General features: G+C 35.9%; 1 protein-coding gene across 2 annotated transcripts in view; it reads left to right on the top strand.

Annotated features, from left to right (window-relative positions):
* Positions 1 to 226: 226 nt before the first annotated feature.
* LOC150086353 (ER lumen protein-retaining receptor-like) overlaps positions 227 to 20019 on the top strand; it is a 65221-nt gene continuing 45428 nt past the window's right edge. For both annotated transcript variants that reach the window (XM_090371324.1, XM_090371323.1), the window contains exon 1: positions 227 to 357. In XM_090371324.1, coding sequence (XP_090227450.1) covers positions 267 to 357 — 91 coding nt within the window. In that variant the 5' untranslated portion in view covers positions 227 to 266. The remainder of the gene's footprint in view (positions 358 to 20019) is intronic.

The following is a 20019-nucleotide window of genomic DNA, read 5'->3' on the forward strand; positions in this document are numbered from 1 at the left end:
AGCCTCAATTTATCAACACGATATATTATACTGACGCTTCACGAACCGAGTTTCTCAGCGAAAATCCAAGAGTTCAATTCAACTGGTCTGCATCAATGGGATCTAATGTTCTCGGTTTGCATTGATAAACACTATTTTATTTTATTTATTATTTATTTTTTTGTGTCATCATTTCACTGATAGAGGGAGTATTATTACATCGTACACATTACAGTCTGCATGGTGCCCACGTTCTGTTGGATTTTAGCAAGAAGAAGATTTGAAAGATGAATATTTTTCGCTTGGCTGGCGATCTTTCACACCTTTTTGCTTTAATTATTCTTTTGACCAAAGTATGGAGGACACGGTCATGTGCAGGTATTTATCATGTACAATTTCTAAAATGCAAACACTAATTTATTTCATGTTTCATATGATAGGCGCTTCGTAATGCCGGCTTATTGTGATTTATGGATTTAACCCAAAATGAATACATCCAAGTGAGACGTTTTTGTATTATTGTTATTGCATATATTTTGATTTTCGGTAATTACATATAAAGTTTATAGTTAAGACTTTTAAGGCAGTCGTATATCTTCTCAGCTTCGCAAACTCCCAGCATTACTAGCGCATCAGCGCCGGCCTGTGATAGCTCTGCCCGATCTTTCGTGTCGTTTGCTCTATTTGTCGTGCGTGGCCACCGTCGTAGGCGGTTGGTGTAAGTAATGAGATAGGTGAAAGATGGCTAGCGATTATTACGATAAAATTTTCCCACTGTGTGAAAATTTGGTACAGAAAGCAACAGTCAGAAACTTAAAAACAAGGTATAAAAATTGTAAAAGTAAATAAAGTACAAATTAAGAAACACAGTCTACAAACAGAAGCTATATTACCGGCTATGCAGAATTGCTTTGGCTTAGAGATATAAGATGGATTACGAAGGTATCTCAATGCTACTGGAACAAGAGAATACATATTTGTGTTGTTTGTGTATATTTAATGGTATGAAACTAAAATTTTTAGTGTTTTATTTGTTGAAGAAATATTGCTATAATAAGTGAACGAAATTAAAAAAAAGAAAATTTAACCACAATATAAAAAGTAATTTTTAATTCTTTATGGATTAAAGATTATGATATATATGGCAGCTGATTATGATAGCTGCCATAAGGGGAAAATAGAATATGTGACATGGAATCTCCAAATAACAGCGAGTTGAGCAGAGCAAAGCAAACTAGCTGACTTGCTATTATTTGGAGTTGGCAATGTGGCCCAGTGCATGTACTGATGGTGGTGGGCATTGCCACTGGGTGCTGGTTTGTGGGGTGCCAGATGGTGCCATTTATTTATTTAGGGGCACCATATAACTTTGCTATGCCTCTGATCTTACCAGCTAACAGATTTTTGTAACAGCAGGTCAGCTGGAGCTGATGCACTAGCAATATTTTGAATTTTGACACTGAGCTGTAGGATTACTGGTTTATAAACTGGTTATATATTATTATTATTAGCCATATGGTGCAAGGAAGCCTGAGGCTTATGCTGCACCAGCCAAAAAAAAAATTTCTGAGTTACCCTGAGAGAGTGTGTAGAAGGAAATCACAAGGAAGAGAAGAATGATGATATCCCACCCATACTCATCAGATGTGAGCCCCTGGGGTTATATGTTTTATTTCAGAGATGGCCAGAGCAGTCTAGCTGACTTGCTGTTATTTGAAGTTGGCTGGAGTGGATTATATGTTTAGGAAATACATGTGAAGCAAGACAACTTTTCCTCTTCCTGATTTATCCTCTCTTCCAGACAACAAAAGTAAAGAGGATAAATGAGGAAGAGGAAAAGTTGGTTCTGTGAGTATAGAGTTGGAGTGAATGGATGTTGACTGTTTCCAGCACATATTTGTTACTGTTTTGGAAGAGAATAAGAAAATTACGATGCCAATTCAGAAGAACAGTGCACATGAAAGTGAGGGTGATCCCTAATAGAGATATGTGATCTCTAGGGATCTGAGTGTCATCGAAGATAAGCATAGGAGCAGAAGAATCCTTTTTGTGAGATATAAGACAGACAAGTCTTAAGGATTGAAATCAACTAAGTTATCTTTGCCCTACTGGAGATCAGTATTTAAGGAATTGGTAATAGATATTCAAGAAGTTGAAGCTGTTTGTGCAGAGCCTACTTCCCAAACTGGAAAGTGGAATGCAATGTGCGCAATGTGAGCAAAATTTTGGATAGGATTTCCAGTCAATGGAGGGTCATTAATATACATACAAGAGGAAAAGAGTGGGAGAAAGAACTGAACCTTGGGAAACATCAGCATTAAAAGATAGAAAGCCATCTACCATCATGCACAGTGAGTGGTCAGAGATAAAACCGGATACCCAATTACAAAAATTAGTTAGCAATCCATAAGATGGAAGCTTATTTAGAAGGCCTTTATGCTAAACATGATCAAAAGCCTTTGAAGTGTCAAGAGCAACTGCTTGAGTTCCACCAAATTTTTCCATTGAATTTGTCTATAGATGGGTAAAATAGGCCAAAATTATTACCAGTAGATCGACACTGATGGAATCCATATTAGCCATCATTGATTAGATGGAAGGTTTGAAGATAGGTTAGGAGTTTGCGGTTAATGGATTTTTCCATTACTTTGGAAAGAATAGAAGTGAGTGCAATGGGATGTTAATTGTGTGTAAGGGATTTGTCACTGTTTAGGAACTGGCTTGATATGAGCAAATTACAAGCAGAAGGAAAAACATCAGTGGAATAAGACAGTGTAAAAGGTGACACAGAACAGGAGTAAGCTCAAGAGCAAAGGTTTTGAGGACAAGTGGAGAAATATCACGAGGACTAGGAGCTTTCTTGGCATCAAGATTGTTCAAAATTCTTTGTCATCCTTTTGATGGAAGACCATAGGAGGCAATGAGTGGAGTGTGTTGGGAGTGGAGTGTTCTAGTGGTTTATCAAGATCGCCAATACAAGAGTTAGAAGAAAAAAAAGTCAGATTTATGTTTAGTTGAGGAGGCAACAGAAAACCATAAGATTTTAACCTGATGGTTCTGTCTCCTGAGGTGGGAGTATAGATGAGCAAAAGTTGTGGTCAATTGCTTTGGCAAGACTAGAATGCTCAATTACTGTTTGAACAGGAAGCAAATTTTCTACTCTCAGCCTGTTGAAAATCTAGTTTGGATTGATTAATAACTGCTTTACAGTTGTTTCAAGTAGGCAGAAAATTAAATGAATCTGGCCATTTGCAATGTGCAACGTTCTTATCTTGAACAGACTTAGCTCATTTATTGGAAAATCAAATTTAGATAAAGGAAAAGATTTTAAGGTGGCAATAAAGGGTTTCATCTCTATAAGAATAATTTCACTTATCTGATCTGAGCAAACATTGACATCAGAAGATTTAAAACAGAAATCTCACAGATCATCCCATTTTTCATTCTTGTTATGCCAAACAACATAAGGCTGAGATTGGCCACGAGAGAAAGACCATTGGAAAAGAGACCACCACCAAGTTGTGATCTGAGGTGCCTAGAGTACCATTCACCTTGACTGTGTAAAAAGGTCAAGATTTGGGGTATGGTTAGGATTGTCTTTTATTCTGGTAGATGAACAGACTGTATGAGGTTATTTGTAATTGCAAAAGTTTCAACATCTCACCAGCTGGATCCATGTGAGAATAAAATGGAAGCCATTTGAAATTATGAACATTAAAATCACCAAGGAAAATTTCCTCACTTTTTTAAATTTGGACTTGATATTAGTTCCATCAGCATTTCAGATTGCAAGTTATACCTGGGAAAATGTCTGTGACAAATCCCAAGGATCACCTACTGATGTGAAAAAAAAAATAATTACGCAGCTGTTTTGAAAAATAAGAAACACACGTATAGCAGAGCTTTCCAAAGCTGGTAGCATGTCATGTCATAAAGGGTGTTCCAAATTTTGACATTGTATCAGCATTGTTTTCACTGCATACATTGATATAAGTGATCGATTAAAATGCCATTATTGATGAATACATAAACTTTACAACAATTTATATGCTTCATGCTCAGAGGTTGGCCTTTTTTCCTTTATTCACTTTGAAAGTTAATAATTGACAGAGTCGATTTCAAATAGCCTTAGTTAAACTCATGTCACTGCCTTGTTTTCTTACTCTTGTTTGTATGTTTTGCTCTCAAAAGAGAGTTGCATTAATGCTCAGTTTGATAAGGAACAAAAGTAGTAGGGTGTCAAATAATTTCAAAATCCTTGGTGAAATGTCAAATTATTTTTGGCACATGCCTGGTACATTGTCAAAAAAGTTTGGAAAATACTGAAATACAAGTTAAATTCCACTCTTAGTACTAGAAATTATGACCTATTGAGACAAGAAACTTATTTAAAAGCTCACATAGTATTGTCTTTTTGCTTTAATGTAGCACAGGAAAATGAATAAATGCCAGATTATTTGTAAGATATTCAAAGCTTGCATGCAGGCTTAGATTAGAGAAGCTTACATTACAAAAAATGTAACTGCATATTTGAATTTAATAAGAGAAAAGCTGAGAATAACAATTGCCTATTGTCAGGAAACAGGTTTATGTATTCATGTTTTGTAATAAAAATAGGTGGACCAGAACCGAGTATGTTTGCTAGGAGCAATTGATGGTGTTACCAACAGCTTATTTAAAGGGGAGTAAAGAGTATTATTCATGTGATTATATACCTGACCATTTGTTAGTTAAATATAGGACTATGCTGAAAAAATGCTGAAACTTATATAGCATCAGCTGAAAAAAAAAAAAAAAAAAAAAAATTAGAAGAAAGAGCCCTATACAGTTCACCCATACATTACCCCTCCAAAAATTTGTCTAGTTCTTCCTTGAATTTATTCAACCCATCCACTTCTACAATTAACCACCCACTGGCTGAAGGCAAACTTCCACAGAAACTTCTAACCTGCAACCATCCTCAACTTGAATTTATTCCTCCCCCCCATGGAGTCTCAGTAAGTGGAAGAATGCCATTAACATTCAGCTTACTCAATCAATTCAAGGCTTTAAACACCTCAGTCAGATTTCCTCAGGTGCCTAGTCTTGAGATTGCAATTTGAAGAACTGAAGCCTTTCTAGATTGAGACACCCTTTTGTTGACCTTCCCTGCACCTGCTCCAGCAGATCTACATACTTCCTAAACTGAGGCCTCTAGACCTGTATTCAGTACTCAAGATGTGGTCTAACCATGGCCTTATACAAAGGGATAATCACCTCCTTATCCCTGCTAGCAAAGTTTCTGACAAAACCCCACAGGCTGTCTTGGCAACCCGTCTGGACTGCTCAGAGAACTTCATATGTGGCTGCACAATTACCCCCAGGTCTTTTTCATTCTCTACTACCCTGAGTGCAGTACCACACAGTTGATAAGTTACTCAGGTTACTGCTAACAGCCAACTATTCACAGTGAAATACGTACCGAATAGCAAACAGATAGTAGTAGTAGTAGTGGCATGTGATGCAAAAAAGCAAGTGTATGAGTTTATGCAGCATCAGCCAAAAAAAAAAAAAAAATTTACAAAACAATTCCCTCTAAATGTTTGTCCAGTTCCTCCTTAAATTTATTTAACCTATCAACTTCCACAATGACAGATGGAAGTCAGTTCCAGCAATTAACCACACGCTGGCTAAAGGCAAATTTCCGCACATCTATTCTACATCTTTCCTCAATTTAAATTTATGCCCCCTTAGGTTCGTAATTTGAACAAGTGGAAGAATCCCATCAGAATTCAGCGTGCTCAACCCATTCAAAGCCTTATACATCTCGATCAGATCACCTCACAAGTGCCTAGTCTCCAGCCGCTGCAATTTGCAGAATTTAAGCCTCTCTTGGTAAGAGGATCCCTTCATTCCCCTCACTAATCTTGTTGCCCTTCTCTGTACACGCTAAGCAAATCTACATCCTTCCTAAAATGAGGCCTCAAGTCGTGGCCTGACCATTGCCTTATACAGAGGGACAATCACCACCCTTGGGCAGGAGCAGCAGTGCGTAGCACATGCTTCTTGATTAGACCAGGGTTCGAGCCCGTGACCACCAAATACGGAGGATGCAGAAAGGTCAGGGAATGACCACCGCATATCCCCGGAGCAATATGGCCTTTGTTGCTAATGCTCCTAAAAACCAAATAGCAAACAAACAATCACCTTCTTTTCCCTGCTAGCAAAATTCCTGTATATATCATTGACAAAACCCCATGACTTGTCCTGGCATGTCATGGGGTTTTGTCTGCATTGCTCAGAAAACTTCATATCTGACTGCACAATTATCCCCAGGTCTTTTTCATTTTCTACCACCTTAAGTGTAGAAAATGAAATGTACGTTTCTGTAGTAACCCCAGAGAAACATACCACACAGTTGGTACGTTTCTCTGGGGTTACTTCTACCCATATGCAGTACTTTTCATTTGTCAATGCTAAACTTCAGTTGCCACTTCTCAGCCCATCTGCCCAAATTTTCTAGATCCTGTTGCAGTAGCACACTGCCATTACTGTCATTAACAACCCTGCCAACCTTTGTATCATCTGCAAACTTCGACACTAAGCATGATATACCTTCATTAATATCATTGATAAATATACAAAACAACAGTGGACCCAACATCTAACCCTGTGGGACTCCACTAATAACATTAGTCCACGAAGAGCAGCACCCATTGATCACCACCCTTTGTCTTCTCCCACTCAACCATCCTTTTATCCATTGTAGCAACTTGCCCTTTATACCATTCTGCTCTAATTTGTGCAGTAGTCTTCCATGCGCAACAGTGTCAAAAGCTTAAAACAGTTACAAAAGATGTAACTGTTTTGTGTTTTCTTCAAATAGTCTGTTTACTGTCACTTCAGAAGTACACTGATAATGTTTTTAGACTAAACCAAGAATGTGAAACAACTTTCTCATTGAGATATTAAAAAAAAAAAGTGGTTGATCAGGTAAAATTTAAATTTAGATATTGTAAAATTTAAACAATAATACTCGTTTCAATTTTAACATCAAATTCAAATATTTTTGCTGATATATGATACAGGTCCAGGTGACAAATAGGTTAAACCACGAAATAAGCAAGATAGACTCTAGTACCTCTTAACTGAAATACCTTGTGTATATACATATAAGACCAAAACAATTTTAAAGAGATAACAAACTTATAATAGCTAGGGCAGTGATGTGCAAACTGTGGGGCACGACCCCTCTGGGATCATGGGATAAATTAAAGGGGTTGCGAAAATTTTTAAATAAATTTATATTTTGTGTACACAAAAGCTAAAACCTGTTGTTAAAATTACTTTTTCAATACTGTAGGTGTAGAGACCTTGCTACTCGAACTAAGTCGAATGAACCCTACTGCCCACCACATTGGGAATACGCTTTAATTTGCTCGCTGGCTATGTACACACAAAAACAAGCTGACTAGTGCAACTTCTCGGTATGTATGAATACTTCTCAGTACTACTCAACTGCTCAATAGTACTGAGAAGTACTACTCAATTAATCCCTTACGGTAATCCCTTTAGCTCTTAATTCGTGCTTCCTACAGCACAAATTCTCAAATTGTCTGTACTGTGTGTTCTGCTTTGTAATTCGGTGCATTCTCCTTGCTGCAATAAAAATTATTTCAATTATGCACAGAGAAAAGTGCAGCAACAATTTAAAAACTATTCCTCTGTCCAGAGACAGTCTCGTGGCGTATTACAGTTATTGGACAACATAAAATTCAATTTATTAAATCGATTGAGAGAAAGTCCAATTTTTGCAATACAATTAGATGAATCCACAGATATTTCAAACCTTGCTCAACTTATTGTATATTTCAGATACCGCTACAAGGAGGTTATTTTGGAGGATTTTCATTTTGCAAAGCTTTGGAAAGAACTATTTATAAATATTTTCTTTCAAACAAATAATCTAACGTGGAACAACTGTGTTGGATTTGTACTGATGGCTGCATTAAACAAAGGTTTAACAAGCAAAGTAAACGAAATTGCTCCAAATACATTTTTTAATCATTGCATTATACAAAGAGAAACCCCTGGTGCAGTTAGACAGCTAACACACTACACTTTATACATAGGGAATCATTAGTAGCGAAGGTAATGCAAACTGATTTGCACGAAGTTTTGAAATATGCAGTAAGTGTGATCAACTATTGAAAGTAGAAGCTTACATAGCAGACTTTTCACTATACTTTTTAATGAAATGCTTCTTATGAAATGCTTCTTTTATATACAAAAGTGAGGTGGTTGTCCAGTGGTAAAATGTTGCGACTTCTTTTTGGCCTCAAACACGAAGTTTTATTGTTTTTATCAGATACCGATCACAACCTTGCTGAATTGTTTACAAATCAAAAATTGCTTGGAAAGCTTAGCTACCTTGTTGATATATTTGAAAAACTTGAATGATTTAAATTTAAATCTTCAAAGACAGGGAACAAATATATTAATACTCTTCTGAGTATTAAACAAATACTCTTTCAAAAATAAACTTAACCTTTTGGAAAACTGAATTTGAGCGTAATAATACTGAAATGTTCCCATGTTTTTCTGATTTTGTTAATAACCATAATATTGACATTTTTACAATTTAGAGATATCATTGCCACCCACCTAACAATGCTAATTAAGAATTTTTCCCAACGATTTAATGTATCTCCAGATAAAAAGTTGTATTGGATTCGTGATCTCTTTGCTTTTGAAATTTCTTCATGTCCCGAAATTACCATTGAGCAAAAGGAAGATCTTATCGACCTGTCGTCAGATGAAGAAAAGGCTACTTGTGAAAAATTTTGACTTTCTCTTCGAAATGAGTATCCAGAATTATCGAAAATGCTGATACAAAGATAGCTGCCTTTCGGGTTTACATATCTTTGTCATAAAATTAACAACTATTAAAACAAAACAGTGTTCCAGACTTGATCTAGATGATGACATGAGATTAGCAGTTTCAGATATTGTGTCCAAATATGGACTACATATTATTGGTTATCCAGGCTCATCCTTCTCATTAATTGTTTTAGATTACAGTATAGTTTAGGGCTAAAACCTCAGGTTACATAGAGAGTTTACTGACATACAAGTTAGTGCAATTGCATCATTTCTGTACGTAGCCAACTACTTAAATAGTTATAAATTGGCATCAAAGTATATCTCATATTGTGAATACCTTCACAACGAGGTGCCATGATATTGCACTACCTTGAATAAGTAATGCTTCACCATAGGAGAAGACTATTGTTACTTATTCTCGGCAAATACCATCACTGGGTTGTCACCACTGCAACACCAGGGTACCTGCCCACCCACTGATGAGGAGCCAGTAAGCTCTGAAATAGTGCTGTATGGTTGATGGTATCCATAGATTTAATGAGTAAATTAAAAATGAAACAATTTTTTTATTCCTTTCCAAGTACTCAATTTTCTACTACATAATTTGTAAAATGCTATTTTTCTTCTCTAAAAATCTTGTCACTCTCCCTCAGGGTTTACATTGAGGGGTCGCGTCAATTTTATATTTAATAAAGGGGGTCGTGAGCGAAATAAGTTTGCATTCCACTGGGCTAGGGCCACTGTTAGTTGCAATTAAATTTGAATTGTTAAATAATAATTAAATTCAAATTGAATACTATGATGATTAGGTTGTATATTTGAATTTTGTTAGTATTATTAAACAGATAAAGTTACATTTAATAAGCATTGGTGTCAGAATTCTGCTTTACACACCCCAAACCAAAATCAAAGAAAAAAGTGGTTCATGTGCATAATGCATAAGATTTTTTTTTTTTTTAATTTTCCATTTTCAATTTTATAAATTTGAAAATGTAAAAGACTAATAATTGTATGTTTATAGTGTTTTTTCTTGTTTATTAGTTGGATTAATAAAAGTTTAGTTTCACTGAAAATAGTAGTTTAAAAAAGATTTTAAAATTTTTCTTCAAGAAATATGCAAAAGTACATGTAATAAGCATTGCGGTCTGTTAGTAAAAGATCAAATATTGCTATACTCTAAGCAGAGTTCAAAAAACTAAAATTTTTTTCAGAAATAAAGAAGAAAATTTGGGGTCTGTGAGAAAAGTTGCCACTGTTTTTCTAACAAGTGGTGGCATCACCACCGCTGATTTAATAAATTTAGTGTATTTTTTACTGTCTCTCTCTTAATACAGTAAAAATATGTTAGAGGAAAGAAGATAAAACTATTCAGTGCTGGAGAGAGAGATATAGTATGTTATTCTCCTAAAGGTAAGAAAAATGAGCACCAAAAATGATTGTGATAATTTTTTGAAGTGTGTTATTCATTTTAAGATTCGTGACTTTTGTGTTACAAGAATTCCTCTGGCCTTAAAATGCCTTTTGCAAAAATCCCTATATTATTATCCATCTCCTCTTAATTTGTTTTAATCGTTACATTTATTCATACTACCACAATAGCTGATGGAAGTTTGTTCCAGTGACTGTTTAGCAGATTTTCATACATACATCCTGCAAACATCTTTTTTCAATTTAAATTTATGGCCCCCTTCCCTTATGTGCATCATCTGAGAAAGAATAATGATAACATTAGCTCCTCACAGATATCTAATTTCCAGATTTTGCAATTTATAGAACCTTTTTGTGTCCCTGACTAATCTTGCTCTTCTTTGCACTTATTCCTGCAGATCCACATGCTTCCTAAAATGAGGAAGACTTGTATGCATAATTCAAGATGCACCCTAGCCACTGCTTTATACAATGGAATAATTAACTCCTTGTGTCAGGCTGTACAGTTATTCCTGGATCTATTTTGTTATTTGCCACCTTGAATGTGATACCACCTAATTGGTATGCTATTTTGTCTTTATCAATGTTAACACTCAATTGCCACTTCTCAACCCCATTACCACCTGCCAACATTTGTATCATCTGAAAACTTAGACAATAAGCTTAAATGCTTTAATCATTATTATTAATAAATATTGGAAACAGAAGGGGATCCAACAGTTAACCCTTAGGGATTGCTGCTGGTTTAAATATAATTGGATAGATTCTCTCAGCCATTGGTGCTTTTTATTTTTAGTTTCAATGGCTGCTCTTCCACTTCTCTCCTAGTTATTGCAAAATCATTTAGTGCCCACTTAAAATTAGATATACTTCTGCTATCCAGTGGCGTAGCTACCATGTAGGCAGGCAAGGCCTCTGGGCCCGGGCCATTTAGGGGTCTGACATCTTTGGCTGTCTCCTGTTTTTGCAATTTTCATTAATTAAGTAGGGGCCCGAACATGCTCTTTGCCTCGAAAAACGAAAAATGGTAGCTACGAAAAACGGTAGCTACACTACTGCTGGTATCCAAGATTAAAAGTATCAACTAGTCTGAAAAATATTATTCATACAAAAGATCATCAATAGTTATGCTATTCATATCTAGTGGACCAATATTTTCATCCCTTTCCTTCTAGTATTAACATAAGCAAAGAATTCTTTGCAACTTTTTTGCATTCTTGGTCAGAGACATCCATGTAGACCAGGTTATACTTACTGCATAAAATTATAATATAAGAATAGGCACATTTTGGCCCCAGTTGCCCTTGTGCCCAAAAACAATCATACCAATACTTACTGTACATTTTTTTTTTATTTGATTGCAGACTAGTTTATACTTACTGCAGGTTTCTGTAATTCCTAATAATTTATAAGCATCCCATGCATTTTTTGCTGCATTTTAGTCTCACCAGTTCGTCCAATATCCATTTAGGTCTAAACCTTGAGCAATATATCTTTTAAGGTATGACTACAATTAAAAACATTATTACTCAGAAATATTTACCTCTATAAAGAGCATTATGTTCTGGGACCAATACAGATTGCTTGATCACACGCACAGCTCCTCTCAGTGGTCAGAATGCCCAGGAAAGCAGAGGAAAGGGCGATGTCATAACCATATGTCACAACCACCGAAAGGAGTTGTGCATGTCATCAAAGGATCAGTATAGGTCTCTGAATGTGATGCTCTTTATACAGGTAAATACTGCAGACTAACAGCATTTGTTAAATATAGTTATATCTTAATGGAATTAACCCCTGAAGGCAATGACTTATTGAAGTCACGATTTGGGAAGTATTTTTTTATTTGGTATAAAAAGCTTAGTAACTTCGCTGACTGCATCTCTTTAGAAGTTGTCGTTGAAAAGAATTTAAAGCTGACTTGTAATCACCTTTGCAAAAGCAAAATCCCTTCCCTTTACCCTTGACGATAGTTATATCTTTTAGAAAAATCATTATTTTTATTCTTTTTGATTTGAACTCTTTGTATTCAATTTTGTTTTTATAAACACTTAAATTTTTTTTTCTTTTGCGTTATGTATTTTTTTATTTTTGCGTTTTTCTTTTCATTATATTCTATTACTTTTCACTAATTCAGGTTATCCCTTCACTCCTTTAGTCCAAATCAACGAGATTCCATGTATGTTATGTATACTAACTGAAATCTGTTTTGTAGTTTGTAAAGACTGACGTACTTACTTAAATCATGTTTGCTGAGTAACTTGCTAAAAGCTGGATGTGGATAAACTGACAGTCTAGGAGAAAACTGCTCATTAAAAACTGGATATTCTCACCATGTGAGAATATTCTTATAATGAATTTTGCATGCCACATTTGCAAAGCAAAGGAATAATTTACATTTGTGACTTATACATGCTAGTTGTACAGTAACATGATGTTGCCAATCTCTTGAAAAGCAGTACAGTAAGTCTCTGACTTACTCGGATCTGTAAATATGAGTAAGTTGGTTGTTTTTTTTTGTGACTTCTGTAGTCATTAGTTCTGGACGTATGAGGTTTATATATTATAATACTTTTTTTTTTTAATATACCATTATAATATAATTCTATTACTATAATACTCTAATACTATTTTATTTTTATAAGCTCTAATTTTTTAACTTTAACTATCCATTCCATTGAAATGAAAGTGTATGTTAAAAATATATTGCTTTTAAGCATTGTTGGACTTGCTTGGTTTTCAGCTTGCATAGAAATCTTTGGAATGAATTAATTAAATAGGGAACTTATTGTATACTCTTTCCAATTGGAAAAAGCTCCAATTGGAAAGAGTACACCGATGACCCAAAACATTATGACCACCTACCTAATATGACGTTGGTCCTCCACGTGCAGCCAAAACAGCTCGTACCCAGCAAGGCATGGACGCTACAAGATTTCTAAATGTGTCTTGTGGTAAATCTGGTACTAACACGTAACCAGCAGATCCTTTAACTCCTGTATGGTACGTGGTTGAGATGCCGCAGATCGGAGTTGTTGTTCCAACACAAACCATAGATGCTCGATGGGATTGATGTCTGGGGAATTTGAAGGCCAGGGCAATGCCTGGAAGTCTTCCTCATGTTCCATGAACCAGTCTCAAACAATCCGGGTGGTGTGGCATGGCGCATTATCCTGCTGAAAGACAGCACTGCCAGAGGGGAAGACCTTGCCATGAAAGGGTGTACCTGGTCAGCAATGATGTTTAGGTAAAGGGTAAAGTGTTTTCATGTCTAACGGCACCAGGGGTTTCCCCCATCTCCGTATAGCTTTCATTGTGGGTGTCACAGTTTACTGTTAAGGCCAGAGATTTAAAAGTGTGTGGGCTATGTATATGTGTAGTGTTATGTACCGTTGTTCTTCTGGCCATTTAGCCATTGGGTCCCCATTGGGACCCACCGTTGCCCACACTTGTTTGTTTGTTTATTTGGTTTTTAGGAGCATTAGCAACTAAGGCCATATTGCTCCAAGGATATGCGGTGGTAATTCCCTGACTTTCTGCATCCTCCGTATTTGGTAGTCACGGGCTCGAACCCCGGTCTAATCAAGAAGCGTATGCTACGCACTGCTGCTCCTGCCCACCTGGCTACTGAGGCAGCCCTGAGCCCACACTTGACCTCTTGGAGGCAGACCAGGTACCCAGTAGCACTATATTTTACTCTGGCAGGCCCTGCCACCTAGTTTCCTGAGAATTAATAGGGAACTTATTACCTGAGAATTAAATATGGAACTTATTGTATACTCTTTCCAATTGGAAAAGGCCCCAATTGGATTTGTGATTGCAGGGTCAAAAGTCAAATAGGGGCCCGCTTATTTAGGGTAGGGACCCATTTATTGGGGTCATTATTATTGAGTATAGTTTTACTATTGCACCTGTAATATTTCTGAGTATTACTAGGGGGACCATGTGGTTGGGCCTGCAGGGACTCTTTCCCTGGCAGTTCATTGTCAAAAAGTCCCTGGCATATTCAGTAGTACAATCCCACCTAAAAGAATTACAACCAAATGCATTGTACATACATTATGGGGCACACAATCTCAATCTAGTTATTAATGATACAGTAAATGGAGTACTGGAAATATCCAACTATTTGTGCATTGTTAAAAGAATATATGTGTTTTTTTGGTTACAGTATCGACTGTTAGGACTTATCTCAAATTACAAGTGAATGCGATATTGTATTAAAGAAATTAAATCCAACTCGTTAGCCTAATCGGCTTGCATCTATAATTGCTATAAAATTGAGATTTCCCAATTTGCTAATGGCATTAAATAAAAGTATCATATAATCATCAAAAAGTGACGAAAAGTCGGAAGCCGTCCGGATTAAAAATAATATTGAAAATTTTGATTTTGTGTTAACCACCGTACTGATAGAAAAATCTTGTTGAGTATTAATTTAACATCAACGATTTTGCAAAGAATGAATATGGATATTGGTCAAGCTGCATTGGGCATAGAAACATTGCATAATCAAGTGGAAAAATTAAGAAATGGATTTGAAAATATCATCAAGGAAGCATCATCTATTGCCCAGAAATGGAGTATACCTTGTCAATTTGCAAATGAATGGAGGCAATTTGTTAAGAAACATTTTGATGAACTGGCAGAGGACTACCGATTTGAAGATGCAGAACTGTTCTTTAAAGTTAACATTTTTTTATCGTGTAATTGACTTAGTGACTATCCAACTGCACTGAAGGTTTCAAGGACTAAATACATTTTCTGACATGTTTACATTTCTTATTCCAACTCAGTTAATCCAAATGGATGAAAATTCCATTATAAAAAACGCAGAGAACATGCAAAAGAAATTTCCAAGTGACTTTTCAGAATCATTGTTAATGCAATTACTATTTTGGGTGAAGTCACTAAAAAGTAAAATTGCAAAAATTAAACTATTTACAAATTTGCAGAACTAGTCATGGTAAAATGCTAAGGTATGGGTGCTAGTTTTTTGGACGTGTGCTTCTTATTGATATTATTTTTGACAATTCCAGTTACTGTATCAACCATGGAACACTCTTTCTTGAAATTAAAATTAATTAAGAATTATTTGAGAAACATCACAGGACAACAGCATCTATCAGTGTTGTTGTCCCTCTGAAAGAATGGATGTTTCTAAATTAATTAATGATTTTTCCAATGCCAAATCTAGACGAAAACCATTCTAAATTACGTAAGTTAGTATATTACTTCATTTAATTTTCAAAATTTATTTTTTTTTTTAATTTTTATTTACAGAATTTAATGTTATTTTTGTTTTTATATTGTATTGATAAAGATTTTAAATACATGTTTACCGTCGTATTGTAAATTTTTATTTTTACCAAAACAAATATTTTCAGGGGGGCCCACACTAAACTTTGCATTGGGGCCCACTTTTTCTAGTTACTCCACTGAGAGGACCCCCGCTTTACGATATTAATCCATTTCAGAGACACCATCGTATTGTGAAAATATCGTAATGTGAACCCAATAACACATTGTTTTTTGGTAATTTATTCCAAGACATCGGAAGCCAAAATTTTTGTTATATACTGTATTTCCCCATGTATTAGACGCACCTTAATTTTGGGGCCTGAAATTTGAAAAAAAATGTATTACATAAAGTTATTGAACTCAAGTTTTATTCATCATAAAATTCATACAACTTATCGCTGTCAAAACTCCCATCCATTAGCTTGTCCTCATCTGTGTCTGATGACGAATCACTGTCTTCATATATTGCCTCGTCCTCAGTTCCATCTATGGCATTTGAAATGCCACACTTCTTAAATGACTCGACAACGATCTCAATCTTGATATTATCCCAGGATCTTTTCACCCAGGTACAAACTTCTCCTATAGTTGGTTTCTTCACTCTTCCTGCTGGTGTCAAATTGTCCCCAGAAGACTTCATCCATTGGTTCCATTCATCTCTCATGGCAGCTTTGAAGGGTTTGTTAATGCTGACATCAAGTGGTTGGAGCTGGGATGTCAAGTCTCCAGGTATGACGGCAAGTTTTGTTTTTTGCTCTGCAGCAATCTTCTTTGTATTTTTTGTTATGTGTGCCCTGAACTGATCAATTACCAATAGGGCAGGTTTACGTAAGAGCCCACCTGGTCTCCTGCTCCAAACTTTCTCAAACCAGATCTTCATCTCATCCTGATCCATCCAACCCTTGTCATGAACGTGGGCAATCACTCCTCGAGGAATGTCTTCTTTTGGCATTGTTTTGCGTTTGAAAATCAGTATAGGAGGCAGCTTGGTTCCGTCGGCACAACAAGCTAGAACCACTTTATAATGGCTCTTTTCATGTCCACTTGTCTTCACAGTTACAGTTTTCACCCCCTTCTTATCAACAGACAGTTCTGTTACTTGGGATATCAAATTGAAGGGGGACTTTTTCCATATTTGCAATCTGTCCCAACTCAAACTGGTGTGTCTTCCGACATCGAATGACAAAACGACGAAATTCAAGGACCTTCTGCTCATAGCTTTCAGGCATCTTTTGGGCAAGTCTGGTGCGTGTACGCATGCTTAGTCCATTCTGTTTCATGAACCTGAATCACCAATTGTGTCCTCCTTTGAAATCAGTAACTTCTTTTTCATCAGCAATTCTTCTTGCCTCATGCTGAACCATCCTTGTGGACACAGGAATTCCAATTGCCCTTTGTTCCTCAATCCATATCTTCAATTTCCTCTCTAAATCGGGCCATTTTGCTGACTTGCCTCTAAAGGCCTTCTTCTGCCTTGGCGTTTTCAGTAGGGTTTCTTCTTCCTGTAGCCAGTCTCGAATTGTTTTCTCAGTTGGAGGAGGACCAAACTTACGTTCAGCAGCACGATTTCCATTCACTTTTGCAAACTGGATCACTTTTAACTTGAATTCAGCACTGTACGAAAATCTTTTCTGAGCCATTTCTGGCAGAACGTGGCAAAACGTAACCTAATATACCGGTAACAAGTGCGAAACAATGAGCGCAAAGACAACAAGCGCCAAAAAGCGAGAAATGCAAGTAAAAAAAATCTATAACCACTGTATAAGACGCACCCAGTTTTTAGACCCTAAATTTTTCGAAAAAAGGTGCGTCTTATACATGGAGAAATACGGTAACTAAGCTATTTATCTCTCTAAAAGGTGTTTTTTATAATGGAAATTCACACTGCATCTGCCAAACTTCGCTGTCAGGATGACACAGTCCATCAGGTGGCTTTTTCTGGGCATCTGCCACACCCAGGCACAGCTGTCAGACTGGCAAACCAGGTACTATGATTCATCACTCCAAAACACAGCTTTCCATTGGTTCATTTTCATTCGCATTCTGCATTGTCAGTGTGGTTAGTGGCTTGTGAATGGCTGCATGACCATGGTAACCTATATCATGTAGCATTCTGCACATGGTACTGGTTCTGACATGTGTCCCAGTGATCTTACTGAGGACCCATTGTATGTGTGACAGTGTCAATCTATGTTCTGAGCAGATGATTCTTTGCAGGGCTCTCCTGTCATGTTCTGCCAGCTTCAGAAATTTTCTGGGCCATTTTGTGACAATTTTGGTACACCAGTCCACTTCCATTTGCAGATCACATCACCAATCATTGAACTAGAGATCATTGGTGCCGTTGAAATGTCATGTACAGACTGTGGCATCCTATTGTCTTTCCATGCTGGAAATCTATTAATTCCATTGATTGCAGTATCATGTATTCACAAGCAGATTACAGTTTCCTCAAAGGTCTACAAGTATATTTAGCATTAGTAGAGGCATATGATGCAAGAAAGCAAGCTTATACAGTATCAGCCAAAAAAAAAAAAAAAAAAAACCCTTTCCATTTCACCCGTCCATTCACTCCAAATATTTGTCTAGTGGTCTGACATGGTGCTTCAATAGGACATGACCAACTACCAACAGAGAGGTGTCCAAATATTAATAGTGGGCAGTGTATATAATGTGTGTATGTAGTTTTTTTTTTTTTTTAAATTAAATTTGGAATAACATTGCAAATTGCACAGTTGCCTTTATTTCAAAAATATACTGTGAATGGTATACAAAGTGCACTTAACTGATTGTTACTAATATTTTATTATTGAATTAGATAAATGTCATTGCATAAAGTAGAATAGACTGATTTATTATATGGTGGTTGGGGTAGCATAAGTGGCCTTGAAATGTGCTGCGCTGAAAAAAAAAACTTTTTTCAGTATGCTCATGATTTTTTACCTTCAATTTAGTGAAAAAGATTTGCAGGTAGCATGTAGATAAAGAAAAAATTTGTCACTCCTTGGGTTACATTACAAACGTTAGATTTAAACTAGCCCTCTTAACTACCCACTTGTTTTAATCACTCTTGTTTGTTTTACAAGGTTTTATAATTTTAGATTTAAATTAAGCTCCAAAACCTAACTTTTTTAATCACTTTTGTATATTTTATAAGGTTTTATAATTCTACTGCAAGTTTTAATGCTGACTGGAAATGTTTGAACAGTTCCTAAAATGTAAATGCCAAATTACATACAAATTACAGCATGGAGAGTGTATTGATCAATAAAAACATGAACCCTGTAAAAGATTTAATTTCATGTCCCTGCAAGTATTTTTTATAGAAATTGGTGACAGTATGCACTTTTAACACTAAAACATCTGTATTATTTCATATCTTTGCATCAGTGACCATTTTACTTTAATAAAGAACTGAAGAGTCAAATGAATTTCAGATGACAGATGACATTGTTAATGGATCATACCGTGCTGTGCTGACATTTCATGTATAATGCCAAAATATTTCAGATGACAATTAGCATTAGTAGAGGCATATGATGCAAGAAAGCAAGCTTATACAGCATCAGCCAAAAAAAAAAAAAAAAATTCAGGAACTATAATACAGAAAATTCCTGTTATAGTGTTTTTCAAAGGGACCGGTTTCAAAGAGGACTTTAGGCGAGAAAGTGTTATAAATGGGACCACACTTCACAGGATTGATATTAGGCCCAACCAGAAGAAAAGAGTGCTAAAAGTGGGATAGTGTTATAAGCAGGATTGTTATAATGGGAGTTTAATATAGTTAGTTTTCATACTGTGCTGTGTTCCATATTTTGAAATAGCATCAATGAGGAAAAAAAAAAAAAAAAACAGTTCATGCTGAGACCACCTTGCATCTTAGGTCAGTTGTGTGTAGTGGCTTAACTAGGGTGAGGCAGGTGGGGCATGTGCCCTGGGCAACAAATTTGGGGATGCCTTTTTATGGTTAAAAAATGCAAAAATTCCAAAAGAACAGTTTTCAAGGGGTGCCATTTTTTTTAATTTTCCCTGGGCACCACAACCCTAGTTATGTCAAATAGTTGGATGCATTCAGAGATGGTGAAATTTTTGTTAAAATAAAATGAAAAATACTGAAGATTATTCTGGATATTGTCTGGATATTGAAAAAGCTTTCTGACAAAACAACTTTTTCTCTTCTACAAGTTACTAGAAAACACTCAATAAATGTATAATTAAAAACAGCATGTTTTGATAACATGCATCAAACATTAAATGCAAACCAAACTTAAATCCCAAAAACTTTAAAGGCAAATTTTTGTTCACTGGGTTCTCATTTTGTTAGCATTTCAATTTCTAAATATTGGCTAATATGTGAATTTTAGAAGTGTGGTAATTGATGGTCTCATCATTAAAGTTTCATATACAGGCTTTACACTATAAATTCTCTACATGATTACCTTACAGAAA

Source organism: Mastigoproctus giganteus, chromosome 4, assembly GCF_048544385.1.
Source record: "Mastigoproctus giganteus isolate SK-2022 chromosome 4, ASM4854438v1, whole genome shotgun sequence".
Classification (NCBI taxonomy): domain Eukaryota; kingdom Metazoa; phylum Arthropoda; class Arachnida; order Uropygi; family Thelyphonidae; genus Mastigoproctus; species Mastigoproctus giganteus.